The sequence below is a fragment of the Lagopus muta genome, chromosome 3 (assembly GCF_023343835.1).
Source record: "Lagopus muta isolate bLagMut1 chromosome 3, bLagMut1 primary, whole genome shotgun sequence".
Classification (NCBI taxonomy): Eukaryota; Metazoa; Chordata; class Aves; order Galliformes; family Phasianidae; genus Lagopus; species Lagopus muta.
Genome location: NC_064435.1, coordinates 38,512,299 through 38,529,359, shown reverse-complemented (window position 1 = coordinate 38,529,359; position 17,061 = coordinate 38,512,299). Strand labels below are relative to the sequence as shown.

General features: G+C 34.5%; 1 protein-coding gene across 1 annotated transcript in view; it reads left to right on the top strand.

Annotated features, from left to right (window-relative positions):
• LOC125691128 (lipoxygenase homology domain-containing protein 1-like) overlaps positions 1–17,061 on the top strand; it is a 221,619-nt gene that overhangs the window by 174,054 nt on the left and 30,504 nt on the right. Inside the window, exons 47-51 of the mRNA XM_048940117.1 lie at positions 1,103–1,242; positions 4,042–4,294; positions 9,027–9,265; positions 11,708–11,834; positions 13,376–13,524. Of these exons, the coding sequence (XP_048796074.1) occupies positions 1,103–1,242; positions 4,042–4,294; positions 9,027–9,265; positions 11,708–11,834; positions 13,376–13,524 (908 nt within the window). The remainder of the gene's footprint in view (positions 1–1,102; positions 1,243–4,041; positions 4,295–9,026; positions 9,266–11,707; positions 11,835–13,375; positions 13,525–17,061) is intronic.

Genomic DNA, 17,061 nt, shown 5'->3' with positions numbered 1-17,061 from the left:
CTAGTCTAAGCACTAATCTGAAATTCTGAAACCTGTAAAACCCAATTAGTATATGTCTAGTGAAATGTTCAGAAAAAGACTGATTTACATAAGGTGAGGGACAATATCATGGATTTTAAAAAAGCACGTGTATAGACATAATGGCATGATTCACAGAAAGAGAAAAGAAGTTGTTGAAGTTTTCTCCAAACCTCTTTTCTGCTCCAGTAGCTCTGTTTCATTTAATCATTGCATCTGAAAATATCATAAAATTTTTCTTTGTTCTGACTACATTGCAAACAATATTTAGCAAAAAAACCTCATTCAGAATAGTCCATCTTCTTAGTTAAAATACTTCAAACTTTTTTGCATTTGCCACCTAACTAACTTGATCATAATAGTCTATTACAACATGAAAATCTTCACAGCGTTCACAGAAACCATAAAGAAAAAAATCCTTTGTCCTACTGCCTCAAGCAATACATACTACATAACTCATCAGCAAGTCATGGCAAGCTGTCCTTTCTGTTGAATAATAATGATGCATATCCAAATAAATTGCTGAACCTTAACAAATTAATTGATGGTCACCATTTCTCCTGAACAGCTAATTAATGGTGGACATAATTATCAAAGTGCCAGACTAAAACAGAATGCAGCTGATCCAAAACAAATAGTGTATTTCATTCATGTATATGTTGTATCTGTGTTTATTCTATGTTACAATGTCATTACATTGGTTTAGCCTATCTCAATTTAAGAACGCTAATCTGCAAGGACTCAAGGCTTGTTAAAAGCCTCACATAATGAATAGTGTTCTTTCTGTTGATTTCAGTGACAACTGGATAAGAAAGTGTTTTCTTCATTTATAATAGCAAGCATGGAATATTGTATTGATTCATGAAGGACATATCATCTCCAGTGTTGTACTGTGTTGTGAGATAGTAGCAAAGTTAGAAACAGACAAAACATTAATGTCAAGTACAAAAGCTTCAGTTCTTGGTCTTGAATATCCTGTTTCATAATGAAACACCTAGAGTATCCTGTTTTATAATGATTGGTAATTACATTGCTAAAAATGCTGATTTGGTAATGTTTTTGTGTCTCTGATTTTTCATTACAGAAGTTCTTTACTCAATCAGAGTTCATACAGGAACGTTGCCTGCATCAGGAACTGATGCAGACATATTTATAACTATATTTGGAGAGCAGGGAGATTCCTGCAAAAGGAGACTAAGACACTCATGTTTTGAAAAAGGACAGGTTAGTAGTTAGCTATGTTCCTTAACTGTTTTTTTAAAATGTTTCATTTTATTGCTTTTTTTCACAGACATTTTTGTTGTTGTTGTTGTCAAGAACAGGTACTGATGTTATGCTATGGTATAACCTGAGGAAAATATATGTTACTTACTAAAGACCCTGTCCATGGCAGGGGGCTTGAAAATAGATGAGCTTAGAGGTCCTTTTCAACCTGGTCCATTCTATGATTCTATGAAAGCATCTTTCGTACGAGGAATGATTAAACAAGCAAGTACTGTTTAGCCTGGAAAAGGGTTGTTGAGATGAAGGGACAGGAAGTAAAAAAAAAATAAAATGAGAAAATCAGTAATCCTACTTCCTCATGAAATATGAGAGCTCAAGAACATTAAATGAAAACTGCAGGTGACAAGTTCAAAACAAAAAGAGGTGGATTTTTACACAGTATATCATTATTCTGTCTTAATTTCTGCTACAAGATGTTGCAGATGCATGTTGGTGCAAAAAGATATTGCACATATGAACAAAGGAAAAAGTTTACTATGAGAATGACAGAGCACTGAAACAGGCTGCCCAGAGAGGTTAAGGAATCTCTGGAAATATCCTAAACCTGTCTGGATGTTTTCCTGTGCAATATACTGTAGGCAACCTTTAACAGGAAGGTTGAATTAGACAATTTCCAGACGTCCCTTCCAACCCCTATGATTCTATGATTTTAGTGGAAAAAAATTGTTAAGTGCAAAGGCATAACCTCTGGCTCAGAAAATCTCTGAACCACAATGGTAAAGCCTGAGAGAGTTTATATTTAAGAATTTTCTCCCTATATCTGCCCTCTTTCTCTACTCTTCCCTAGGAAAATATTATTGACAACTGTTAGTAACAGTACTAAATGCATCTGTTATCTGACGTACTACTTGCAATATTATGGTTTTTTTTTAATAAAAAATACAGTAATAAAAAATGTTGGAATGAGGATATAGTGACAGTATCTAAGAGGTGGAAGGAAGAGATGTTAAGAGCAAATAGTACTTACAGACAGTATCCCTGGAAAATATTGAGTGGACAGGCAAAGAAGACAAAGTTAAGGAAAACTGAGATATAAGAGAAAGGGTTTCTCTTGACTGATAAAGACTGGAAAATAAAAAAAAACTAGTAAGACAGAAAAATATCACGAAGTATAAGCAAATATGTGACTGTGGAAAGGACGGCTAGTTTGTATTCATTCAAGTAATCATGTCTTCACTTTTTCACCAGTTTAATGGGTTAAATAAGTGGGCATTGTAATTTTGCCTAGCTTACTCTCTGTCTAAAGTAAGTCAATTTAAATAAAATCCTGTTGTCATTCATTAATTACATTCTCAGTAGTGTGTTTAATGCAGTTCCAAATGCCTTTATACCGAGTAGAAAAAAAAAAAAAAATGGCAACAACCAAAAGTACATTCTTGCTAATACTGAAGGAGTAGGCAATTTAATGTATTATTACAAGAATTCACTGATAACAATGAGTGATTATGACCACAATTAGACACTGACTGTTAATTATTATCACAAAGAATGAGACTAATGGTAGGTTCCTTTTTCAGACAGAGTTAGCTGTGAAAGAACATGAATATTATCAGTACAGGCTATTTCCTCTAAGTCAAGGGTCATGTAGATGACACGAAAATGATATTTGGCTTGGAATTATAAAGAATAAAATTAAAAGGCAATGAGTGTTACCAAAAAGTTATTTACAAGATATTTCTCCCAGCTGTATCTTATTTTGGGCTGTATATGCATTCAAGGATATAACGAGGTAATGATGGAAGCTCTAAGGCTGTGATATGAAGAATAACTCTGATGTTTTCTTTTTCTGAGCACACTGTGGAAAGTAGTTCCACATTGCCAAGGGAATGGACCAGATGACACAATAATTTTTAAAAATCATCTCTTTCTTGTTGCTTTCTGGTTGTCATGCTTTTTCCTGCCTGGTGGCAAATTGGTTGGCAACAAATAAAAATTACAGCATCTGTTTCTACTATCCATCTGCATTTTTTTTTTAATGTCACCCACACTCATGCCCATGTATCTACCCACCCGCTTGTATTATTTCTTGCACAGAACACATTCATTCTCTCACTCATATAATTTATTCATCCCAACATGCACTAGTGCAGTTGCCATTTAGCTTTTGTTTGCTACTAGCTGTAGCAATATTTAAACAGATGTCTATTTACATCCAAAGAGCACATAAATTCTTGCTTGTATGCGTGCACAGCCTTGCTTATAGTTTCTAATGTCAGTATCATCCTTTTGTTTGCATAGTCATCAACACTGTCAGTATTTCAGTTCAGACTTGAATAATACAGCATTTTTTCAAATGGGATAACTTAGAATATAAAGTAATCTGACATTTTTTGTTTAATAAAATGCCTTATTTAAACCAAGTTCAATTTACAAGACCAGTCCTGAATTTTCGAGGACTCCCTTTGATTCAGTTACAAGGATCAGGTTGAAGTTTTGAGAGATCTTACAGAAGATCTGAGATTTCTTTCTAGTGTGTACTAGTGGGATACTTTTCCTAATACAGCCTGGGATGCAGTAATCATGAAAAAGAAAATAATGCATACATTCAAGGATCCACATATTTTCTTTGTCTCCAAATATAAATTTCAAAATATCAGAATATCTTTCTTCTCTGTCAGAAATCAAAAGATACTTCAGTATTGAAAAGAGTATGTCTTTCCAAACATGCTCCTATAGATAAAAGATGGAACATGTTATTTAATCAATTTAATGCAGCTGATTTTATCTTTAACTTCTCAGGTCAGTATCTCCGAGGTGAGAGCAGTAGACCTTGGACAATTAAGCAAAGTGCTTGTTGAGCACGGTAATGTTGGTTATGGAGCTGGATGGTACTTGGACCAAATTGTCATCCATGAATCAGGCAAGACTGATAGCCAATATATATTTCTTTGCCGGCAATGGTTAGACAGTGGAGTTGGTGATGCACAGATGGAACGAATGTTGAGACTACTCGGAAAAGTCAGGAATGAAATGCTGACAGAAAAGATTCACGGTAAGACTCAAAATCATCAAATTTACTTCTGGTTTTTGTTTTAATGATAATTTTTCAGGTTATTTTTATGACTAAAACCAAAATAGAAAAATAATATACCTTAAATGTAAGTTGTATCTCTCAAACTATCTCTCCAAACACTTTCCAGACCTGGTAGGTAGAATTATAATTAGCAGAACGGAGAGATGAAATGAATGGGAGCAACAAAGTGTGTGTTTAGTTGAGGTTTGAAAAAAGCTGAAGCAGAAAGAGGTAGGTTGTTCCATATGGCAATCATTGCAGAGCAGAAGGCTCCTACAACAGTGGTGAAATCTCAGGAAGAAATACAGAAACTCATATAGCAGAATGAGATTTTCCTGTGTGTTCATATGTTTGCAAAAAGCATTTGCTTTTTTTTTTTTTTTTTTGCAGTTTTTGTTTTTACTTAAATGGCATGAGTTTTACTTAAATGGCAAAGTTAGTTGACCTGGACCCAATATCCTTTTCAATTTAATGAAAAAAGGATTGAAATTCAGAAATAATGTAAACACCAAACCTGATAAGTGTTTTACATTTTGCTGTTGGACTGGATTTCTTAGCTCTCTGACACATCTTGTCATTTTTTGAAGAAGTGTTAAATGTTTTGGGTCCATTTATGCAGTTTGACTCAGAAGTGCTAGACCAAATTATGTAAAGTTTAACTAATCTGAACATATGAATTTGTATTCTAAATCAATAATTTTGTACATTGACCATTATTGATTTCTATATTCATGGTTATTCCATTTTATGTTCAGAGTTCTATATTGTTGCAGATATGGCTGTAGTACATATTTTTATATTTAGCTGCCTGTACCTTGTCCAATAACAGATATTTTATATCATTTTAGGAAATACAAAAATGCTATTACTGAGACAACAGGACAGAATAATGTGGAAAGTTAAGCTACATAGCAGCTAGAGTAATGTCTATTTCAAAATAAGAAATTACTGTACTACAATACTTCAAGAATTCCATAGGTGCCCTACATAATCCACAGAGTGAGGCAGGCTTGTCCTAACAGTTATTTAGAGCAGAAGCCCAGGACTGATCAGGGTCTGTCAGCTCTCTCTTCACTGACAATTTAAAAGGTGTGAGAAATCTTGCACCCTTTTCTAGTGTCTGAGTGTAGGTATGTAAAAAGATTCCACCATCCTATGCTTCTCACACAGCCACAGTCTCCAAAAATTTGAGTTTAGATTGACTAATATTTTTTAGTCTATGATTATTTATATTCAATTGTGAATCTATTCAACATCAGTTCTGGTCAGTGTGTATAATACTTCTGTGAAGAATTATGAAGAATATTACAGACAAGCAGAGAGACTAAAAGGAATTTAGAAATAAGGCTGATCAGCAAAGAGCACTATACCTTAGAGGTAAGAAAGTATACGGATACAACAGAACTTAACTAAATGTCAAACTGAGACACATTTTATAAAGGAATTAAAACAAATAGTAAAGGTTCTTCAACCATTTACTTTAAAAAAAATATGGAAAGATAGATGACTATGCAGGAGCAATAAAGTGGAAATAAGATGATGTAGGTAGAATCCCTAAACAAACTGAATATCTTATGTCTGTTTTCATTAATGCCCCAAAGTATGTGGAAGGGAAGCAAAATCAAAAATTACTAGTGGGAATGAAGTTATTGCAAATCACTAAATGTGAAATGCAAATATAGTTTGAGTTTCATGCAGTCAGTGACAACATAAGCAGTTTTTAGTCTGAAATACTGAAAGAACAGGGAAAATAAGAGGAAGAAGTAGGAGGTTATAAAATAATTCTATGGCAGTGAGAAGTACAACTTGTCAATAACAAAGGTAATATCTCCATCTGAAAAACTTTAGTTAGAGTAGCAGAAGCAAATAGGAAATAAAAGAAATGAGTTAACAAATAATAAATTGTAAGACAAAAATGATACTTTTAAGAAATCTTCGCCCATAAGAGAAATATAATGACATTTAATCTGTGTAAATGTCAGTATTGAATTGTATTTGCTCTATGAGAAATTATTAGGTAATTAGAAAGTAGAAAGTTGAAAGAAGTAGTAAAAGAAATAATTGTAAAGAGATGGATAAGGGAGAGTAAATATGCTGATTATATCTGTTCATGCTACAAAGCTGTGAGTGTTGACAGGAGGATGAAGTGGCTGAAGGGTAAACTTTGAGAACTTGAGAAAAGAAATGGAATGAAATAACACAAATCTTGAACACAATTAGCTTCAAATCCAACTAAGTATTTAAGCTCTTAATTCTGGTACAAATTCCTAACTTCCATTAATTTTATTGGAAAATTATGAAGTAAGCAGTAGCTAAGAGTGCAAAAACTGTATCAGATTGGTACATCTTGTAATTATTTCTGCTACAAGAGTACTTCAATGGGACATCAATAGGGGAAATACTTGGCTTTGTTATATGATCACGGAATAATTTTGAGAAAACGATATGACATGGCTCTGAGTGTAGTCATTGTAACCTTACAATGAATGGGAACATTATCAATAAAGGCTAGGAAGAATTAATACCACTGTACAATGAAGCAGTGATGTTTCTTTTTGGAATGCCGTATGTACAGCTATGACCACCTATCTTCAGAAAAAATTGAACAGATGTAAAGATGTCTGGGGATATGGCAGGACTTTGTTGTGACATGGTACTGAAAAAAACCATAATGTATTCAGACTAGCAAATTTAAGGTTGAAAATGGACACAGTTGTGATCTATCATATTAATAAGGCCTTTCATATCAAAACGGGAAAAAAGAATTATTTAAACTAAGGGATAAAATTATCATAAAAATAAATCTTAGAATCATAGAATCACTAAGGTTGGAAAAAAACCATCCAGATCATCCAGTCCAAGAATCCACCTACCACCTGTATTTCCCAACTAAACCACATCCCTTAGTACAACATGAAAACATTTATTGAGCGCCTTCAGAGATGGTGACTGCACCACCTCCCTGAGGAGCCCATTCCAGTGCCTGATTACTCTTTTGGAGAAGAAATTTTTTAGCTTAGTTCTCTTTTAGACTTAACTAGCAAGAATAAAAAAAGCTTAATGAAGCTGTATTTAAATTGGATCTTGACAAATTTATCAGAGATTTTACAATAGAGCTGTAATAGCAGAGTAAGGTGCATGATCCAATAGAGATAGGCGTTGCGCTCATTGTTCATAGGCAGCTATATACTGATAGCTTAAAGTCTTAATATTTCAGTGCTCCAGGGCTAAAAATTTTCAGGACTCCACAGCTGTGAGTTATGTCACAGGTGATATTGTAAATTTTCATTTCACTTTCATTTTTTTTCGTAGATGTTTCTGTTTCCATTTGTATTTAATGTTCACAAACCTGAAGCTGGTAGCTTTTTATGGTTAACATTAAAATCATAATTTCTGAAGTTATTTTAGATGAGTGCTGTTTTTCTAGCTTCACAGAGTCTTGAATTCATGGCATGGATTCTCATCTGCTGTAAATTAACAGTTTTATTTAAATTGATTTGTACAAGGAGAGAGAATGTTTTGCCGGCTGTGGTTAGAAAGCAAGACTTTACAGAACAGTGAAAATCACTGTTTCCATTGCTCAAAATAAAATATCCCCAGTTTACAAAATATTTATAAACATTTATAAATATTAAAATCCATACTTTGGCTTACTTTGCAAAAACAGAGCTCAGTGGATCACAGTGAATTCTACACCAGCCCAGGTGACCAAAGCCCTTCTGTAGAAGTCGGGATTTCTTTAGAAATGTAAAGCATGTTGTTGATAACACTGATTTTTCCATAAAAGCTATTGACATTAAGAGCATTTAAAAGCTAGGGAGACTTTTTAAAAGTGAAAATATCTGATCCTGATGCTCATGAGTCTACCTGCTATCAGCCTGCAGTATTTATGCACCACCATGTGACAGTTAATTCACATGGAATATTTAAAATACTAAATGCTTCAAACCTGACTTTTAGTTTGAACAAGAGTTATTATTTTCTTTTCAATAACATCCACTGACAAGACAAGAGGCAATGAACACAAAGCGTTGAATAAGAGTTAGTGATGTGCCCATGCTGCTTAGAAGGCTAACAGAATTCTTGGCTACATTAGACAAAGAATAGCAGGTAGGTCAAGAGAGGTGATTCTTCCTGTCTACTTAGTGTTGGTGAGGCTGCACCTGCAATACTGGGTGCAGTCCTGCTCTACCCCCACTACAAGAGAGATTCTGACATACTGGAAAGAGTCCAACACAGGGCCATCAAGATGACAAAGGGAATGGAGCTCTCCTTCTATGAGGATGAACTGGGAGAGTTGGAGTTGTTTAACCTGGAGAAGAGGATGGGAATCTTATCAAGGTATATAAATACCTCAAAGAGAGTACAAAGATGATGAAACCATTCTGTTCTCAGAGACGCCCTGTGTCAATGGAAGAAGAAACGAGCACAAACTGAAACACAAGGGTTTCCCCCTGAGCATCAGGAAGCACTTCTTTTCTGTATGGGCATAGGTTGCCCAGAGAGGCTGTGGAATCACCTTGTTGGCGATCTTCAGAAGATGCCTAGACATGGGCCCAGGCACCCTGCTCTGAGTATCCCTGCTTGAGCAGAGGTTCTACCAGATGAACTTCAGAGATTCCTTCTAGTCTTAAAAATTTTTTGTTTCTGTTAAGATATTTTTGATACTCAGCAAACCCTTTAATTATTTTTTAATGTTTTTCTTCAACAGGGACTTGGGATGTCTTCGTCACAACTAGTGATATTTCTAGTTCCACAAATCCTAAAATGTCACTAACTGTTTGTGGCAGAAAAGGTGTCCATACTTCAATCATACTCCCAAAAGGATCCCTTAAAAAAAATCAAGTTTATGAGACTTCAATTGAATTAAACAAGAAATTCACTACTATATTTAAAGTTCGCCTAGAAATTGAAGAAGCTGGAGAAGGAGAGTCTTGGCATTGCCGTGAGGTAAAAAATAAAAACTTAAGCAAAAATAAAGTTCCAAAACCCTGCCACAGGCAGAGCCAGTAGTAGGTCAGATATTTGTTGTACGATTTTTTATTTTTTAATTTTTTAATTTTTTTGTTCTGTGGTTAGTACTGATTCCAGTTTCCAGTTCCTTTTGAACTTACTTTTTTTTTTTTTTTTTTTTTTTTAAATCAAACAAATAAGCAGGTCTGCTAACACTTAATGCTTGTAGAGTGGTAAATTCACAGAATGTTCAAAATATTTATTAGAATAATTTTGGATAACAAAAAGCTTGTAAACTTAAGAGGATTTCTGGATGATACATATAAAGATTTACCTTTACCACATCTTGCAGTCTCACTTTTGAACTGGAGCCACTGGCATGCATTGCAGTATTTATGTAATTCCGAACTGAGTGTTACATGTTGTGAACCCAGTGATCCAAAGCAAACAATTAAGCGAGACACCAGAAATGGCTTTTGATGAAAACATCTGCCATTTATGTTGACATGTAGAAAAAGAAAAGTGAATAGCAAAGAGTGACAATCTTTCTTCTGATGTTTAAGATACTGAAGCTAAAATCTGACATTATACTAAAATTACAGTGGCATTTTCCTATGCAGGAAGTATCTTTATCCTCTTAAACTGGGAAAATAGATACAAATTTAAGGGAAGGAGTCATCTTTCAAACTGCAGTCACACTTTATCCCATTAATACTTGCATTTTGTTCTCATTAGAAAATGGAGAAAAAAAAGATTTTAATCTTAATTACATGCTATTAAATAGAGAATTTATCCCCCTGACATTTAACCAGTAGTCAGGTAGTTAATTTCATCTTCATAAGCCAGATGAAATAATTATCTAAGAAATACATCAATAAAATTAAAACTACTTCTTGGAGACGGTGGATCACTGAAAAAAAATCAGAGCAGAAATTTTGCAGTTGCAATGATATCTATTAATTTCCTTTACTTCATTAGCTCATAACAAGGGCTTGAAGAAGAGTTAGAAAAAAATATCAATATAATTTATGTAGAAAAAGAAAATAGGTAAATGTTTATCAGATAGGACAAGAAAGAGAAGGAAAATATAATCTTACAGGAGTTTTAGAAAGGCATTTCCTGTTACTCCATGGATTCCTTTGCAGAACAAGTTCAATCCTTGTATGAAATTACTAGGTACTACCTATAAGAGATTGCAAATAATGATTAGTATTAAAGACGAGTTATCAATATTTGCACTGCCAGTTAGATTTACTCTGCAGGAAGGTCATTTCTATCCCATTTTATTTTGATTATACAAGTCTTTTCTCATAGAGAGGCTGAGATTTCCACCTTCTATTACAAGCAGGTGCTTCAGAATTCCATATTTGGAATCAACATTCAAATTAGAACCATATCTGCAAAGTAATTCCCTTGAATTCTTGGAGGAAGATAAAGTCGTTATAAAATAATGTCTGGGAAATAAATAAATAAATAATAAATAATAAACAAAATTGTTTCTGAAGAAATGCATCTTTATTCTTGCCTTTCAACTCTTGAAGAAATAAAGCACAGTAAACAAAACTTGATTTTTGAGAAACTGCTCAGGAATATAGATGTTAATATAAAAGCAATATAGTTATATTTTACATTTCATTCAAAAAAACCCCATCTCTTCAATAAGTGAATTTTCTGTGTTCTGTTCAAAGTCAGGTTACAATCTGAGACATATTTACAAATATTTTCTTGGTTGTATCTTTAAATAGTTTAGAATAATGAATTTTTATCTCTTTATGTCACTGATAGTGTAATAGCATAAGAAGCCTCATTATTAAAATCTCTTTGCTTGCAACAGGACTAGTCTGCTTAGCTCAGTATCACCCTTTGATTTCTTTATATACACTTACACACGTATTTCACAGACATTCAAAATATTCAGTAATATATATTTCCTATGATGCATACATGCAGACATACGCAGGCCATAAAAGTGCTTGATTTCATTTTTTCAGCTTTTCCCAGAAACACATTTTCTTTCTCCAATTGCTCAGAGTGAGAAAACATTCTGCCATAAAAACATGTTAGAACTTATCGACATTTATCACAAGCTGAAATGGGCATAACAACACTTATTTTCTTCCATGTGCTGTGCGAATAGATAACTAAAGGAAGCTTTTTGAACTATTCCAAATCATTTTGTTCTTCCTGTAGTAGCACAAACTCTACAGCAAGAACGCTGACAACGTCCTAATTATTTTTAATTGGGAAAAATCTTTTTCTTCTCTTTTAAAAAGTTGCTTTGGGAAAAAAACAAAATAAACATTTCAGACAAATTTGTTTCCTCTTCTTCTTTAGAATTGAGACTGCATGTTTGCTCTCCATACTTTACAGTATTATGCCTTGCTACAGTTCGCTCTAGAGCAAAATAAGTGTTTAATTTATTTCTTCTTTTTTGTGAAGGTGAAACTTCAACACAGAGTAAGTAAAAATCTTCTGGAATTTCCATTTTGCCGCAACTTCGCAGATGACGAAGGGGAAAGAGTGGCTGAGCTTCCAGTTCTCATGGTCAATTCTCCTTTTCCACCAGGTTAGTTACAAATCAGAAACACTGGAAAAGATATTGCTAGTTATGGTGGCTAAGATTTTCAATGCAGGCCAAAGGATTTAGCAGAAAATTTGTATTTACTTTTTAATAAGAATCTGAGTTCCCATAGTTAGATGTGCTTCTTGCATTCCAAGTCTGAGATCACTTTGGACATGTAAAAGAGAAAGTATGCAGCATTAAAAACTTTAAATGTTTTGAACAGTGTGTTTTCTCAGTAATGTTAATCTGGTGCTCTCTCGAAGGAAGTACAGGAAATCCAGAGAAAATAACTCTTGTACTGTAATGTCAGATAAGGAAGTCATTGCCCCTTACAGCAGAAAATGATCACGCGTTCTTCTGTGACCTTCTATTCATACATCATGAAATTCCTTTATTTGAGTTATGCCTTGATCACCTTAAGACCAAATTGCTTTCATTAGTTTTGTGTTTCTTTGGGGATTTGATGCCAAAGTTAGTGAAGGATGCATAAGCTCTTGTTCTGAATGGATATTCTGCCATGAGAATATTGCAATCACCTCTGTGCATTTCCCATGAGGTAAAGGGATTAGATCAGTATCCCAACCAATGTATTCCTTGCCTTTTTTTTTTTTTTTTTTTTTTTTTTTCCCCCTGTGCTTTTAAAGCTAGTCTGAAGAAAAGCACTTGAACAGAAGCTCCTTGAATTTGAATTTGAGAAGAGTCCTGCTGGAGTATTCCCTGGAAAGGCACTTTGCCTTTTAAATACTTCCACTTTTTTTTCTTTTTTCCTGAAAAAGTACAAATATGTAAGCCTTCACAAATATTGCTTTTCTTTCTAATAAGTATTAAAAATTAGGAAAGTTGCTGTTTTCTTACTTCTCCCCATTTTTTTTTCTCTTTTTCAATCAGAAGTTTTGGTCATGTTCTTTCCATTTTGGGGGCCAAATCACCAGTGTGCTATGCGTTTCTCTGGATGTACAATCAGGAAATTAACATGGTCAGCCAAGAAATGACCAACTGACCAGTTGTTAGATACATCACAGAATACATAGTATTTCTTCAAATTGTCTGCTGGGGTCAATAAGTGCAACTGGTACTGTGGTAGAACAGCCAACCATAGGCTGGACTGTGATCCACAGAAAATGTAAAAGTTGTCATCCTTCTGATGGAGTCTAGCTTCATTTGAACTCAGTGAGACTTGGAGAAGAGATGTGCTTTTCAGTAATTTATTGTTGTCTGTAGCCTAGGAACTGTTACATGAAGCAGTACTATTTATCAATACATATAAGCATGTGGTAGAGTATTATTTATGTGTTTTTATTAAAAAAAAAAAATGAGAAGTGTTTTTTTTTTCTTTCAGAAACTTTTTACTTGTTATTAAAGTAGTACATAATTTTTTAATTACAATTCTTCTTCATTTTATTTTTCAAACATTGTAATACTGTTAAACCTCTTGATCACTTTCAGTAGGATGAGAAATTAGGGATAAAATAGCAATTCATTAAATAGCATATTTTAAAAACTGATTACGTTTTGTTAAACCTTTGATCTCTTTTTCCAAATAGTGAAAAGCTATGTTCTCTATATCACCACGGGAGCATCCCCTGGGTCAGGAACTGATGCAGATGTGTATGTCATGCTGCAAGGCATTTTGGGAGATACTGGTAGACGAAAATTAATCAGAAAAGGAGATGATAACTTCACTGAAGGAAAGGTATGTTTACCATTTCTCTAAGATATTTTGTACTTTTATAGCCCAGTCCAATTTACATGGACTTGATAGGAGCAGGATAGAATCTACAAAGAGCAGTTTGCGATTGTGTCCATGAATGTATCTATCTTAAAAGGAAGTCACTGATACTTATGTAACTGATGCTAACAGTGCTGAAAAGCAGTCAAGTGATTTTAAGTTCAATTTTGCAAATCGAATGTCTTTGGTTACATGCCAGTGCTTTTACTGACAATTTGTTTGACAGTAAAGTCAAAGAAACTACATTTCACAAAATCACAGAATTGTAGGGGTTGGAAGGGACCTCCAGAGGTCATCTACTCCAACACCTCTGCTAAACCATGTTCTTTGGTGCAGCTGAAAGGAGGCAAACTGGCAATGCCAGCAGTTGCTTGAAACACTCCAGACCTCTCTATACAATCCTTGCCCAAGAATACCTATAGCCAGCATGTTGAAAAATCTTTTCTTTTACAGTGTCTTGGTCTCACTTCTGTGTGTTTTTGCCAGGTAAAATAGAGGTGCATTCTGTGCTCTGCATGCAGGAGTGGGTTGTCATGGGAGTTTAAACCAAAGTAAACAAGGAATGTTTTCTTTGATACCTCTTTTCTTCCCTTGTCTGTCTTCATGATGAGGCTGCTTTCTGTAAAGGATCTATGGAAAGGCTTATTCACTGCCAGCCTACCTCTTGGTTTGTCTCTTGCTCCTTCTGCAGACAGTGAACTACTGCCCTCCATAGGTTACTTAGGCCATAAAAAGAGTCATTTTTTTCACTGTACAGCTCATAGATGCAGACCAAAGACAAGAATAGCTGTTGGAGATGCATTTCCCTGTAGCACTGTCAGCACAAACAGAAATTAGAGAGTTTACCTATTAAACTTTCTGTAGAAATGCAGGTGACAAAGTTTAAATCTTTATTTGTAAGAGACTGAATATCTGTGGATGAGGATGCTCAGTATTTAAAAGACACATTTATCTTCCTTAATTTTGAAATTCCGATTATGGTTTATTGAAAAGCTTTATCTGAGTCATTGGATTTTAGAGCTGCAATCCTTTTTACTCTCATCGAGTACTTAGTTTAATGTAAGTTTTATTGGATTTCTCCTTAAATCTTAACTCCACAAGTGAGCAATGAAATTTTTAAAGAAGAGGACCAGAAATGCTTATGTAGAAATTCTACCCTGAAATCAACTACAAAGAGAACCTGAAGGATACTCTTGCAGTATTTGCTTATGCTTTTGAATGACACAAAAATTTTCTTTTGCAGGATAAGAGGCTGAGTTGGCATATAGCCAATACTCTTCTTTCCTTATTTGACATTTCATATGAACAGTATGTAAATGCAACATGGTATTATATTTGTAAGTAGATATTAGCACAGGAATATTTTATGGACTGAAAAGAAATTGCTTGTAGATATGTAATAGAGAAAACAGAATTCTAAATCTAAAGGTATTTGTCTAATTGAGAAAGAATAAATTGTTTCTGCAAGCAAGGCTCCTGCCTTTGCAGCAACATTTTGTTCATGGCAGTTCTTGGAAATTTCCCAATGTTTTCTTCCCGTTATAAGTAATCTCCAAAAAGACTCTCAAGTGTAGAATGTCTCTTTCTGTACCAGCCCAATCACATATTGTGCTGAGCACCCCTGCAGTCAGAGAATCTGGACTTGGTGGTTTGGGGGATTTTGGCAGATAGCAGACATAGAATTTGCATTCTGAATCTTAACAGTTGTTCTGACATTTTAAAATGTGCTTTACTTTGCAATAATTTTTCCCCTGACTGTACAGTAACAGCTAGCGAACTGGAACAGTATTTCTGTTAGAAATCACATCAAAATATGGTGTTAGTCTCATAGAATGTCAGCGCTTCTACAAACAACAGCTTAACAATGCAGAAATGCATAGAAACATTTAGATATGCAGAGGACTTTGCAGAGAATTGAAGATATACTTATCTTATTTAGTGGGTCTTTTATTTACATGAGCTGAGTTACAAGACCGTAAAAGGCTGTATTTGCTTCCTATACCTGAAAAGTTGCTTTGTATCTTAACAAAATGCACACATCTGTAAAAACACTGGATAACTGTTAGATTAAGTACTGTGCTTGAAATTTTTCATTCACTAGGAAACTCCCTGTGGTTCACCCCAGGTCTGAGAGAGTAACTCCATCACCAAGATGGCTGAGCTTCCAGTGATCTACTCAGGCAAATGAGTGTGAGGACAAATGCTTTGAGAGCTGTATTCTTTCAAATTGCTGTGACATTGATGCCTTATTTGATGTTCTCCAAAGAAGCTACAACGACAGGCAAAGCAATCTTGGCACATTTCTTCATGCAGTTCAGGTTTCATGAATTCCTAATACTATTTATTCATACTTCATGAGTCAGTTCAATTCTGATAAATGTTACTGGCTACAAACACTTTCCTGAACCAAGTATTCTCAGTGCATGCGTTTTGTAAAAATCAAGTCCCAGTGTGAAAATATCTCAGTCTTACTGTATTTCCTGCTGCTTCTGCTACCCAGTGTTTTGCAGCTAATGAAATTCTTCACACTTCTTTTAGGTGGTCTTTGTTAAACTTGCTGTATGTACTATCCTATGGCTTTGAGTTATCCACAAATTCCCTCTCAGAATGTGTTTCTTTTTTTTTTTTTTTTCAGCTCAGTTCTATCAAAACGCTAAACTACATTGAATATGTAATGACTGATATCTAAGTATTTTAATATCTGTGTAAAGGCCAGTATTACATATTCTGTGTTACTGAAACTGTAAAATCTCTGTGAGTTTTTACTTCATTCTATTAGTTGTTGAAGAGATATATCCTTTATTCTGCCCTATATTTAGACATCAACTGCTCAGGTTGGTACCATGGTAACTGCAGCACATACAAAAATTGTCAGAGAGAGGTGACTGTTGGTGTTCCATTTCCATACTCACAGATTAAATATTGGCAATTTATAAAAATGACTTCAGGAAAAAATCTGTGTAAAAGAATACACTGAAAAAGGTCATGAATGGGGGACACAATACTGTGGCCACTATGAAGTGAAATTGGTCTGAAGTGTCCACATCGTGTCAAGAATATCACTATTGTATAAATGCAGATAAAACCATTCTCTTATAAAAAACATACCTGACATGATGATTAAATAATTGCAAAATGCCATTGGCCCAAATGTATTAATCATAGTGACAGGCTTCTGGCCAACATATTGTATTACAGAAGTGAACGGTAAAATGGTCTGCTCACAGAGCAGAAGTATTATTGAGATAGGAACTAGAAAAATACAGAATATCATCAAGCTAAAGGAAAGACTGGTGGAGATTTTCAGAAATAGTGAGGAGAAAAGTATAAACCATGCTCTGGAGGCCCATCACTGCCAGTTGGATGAAGGAAGGGATTGTCTGCTCTGTGCTACGTGGCTTCCTCTCGTGCACTGGCTGCAGGTTCGGGCACCACAGTGTAAGGACATAAAAGTATTAGAGAGTGTTCAAAGGAGGGCTGCAAAGATGTTGAAAATCTTAG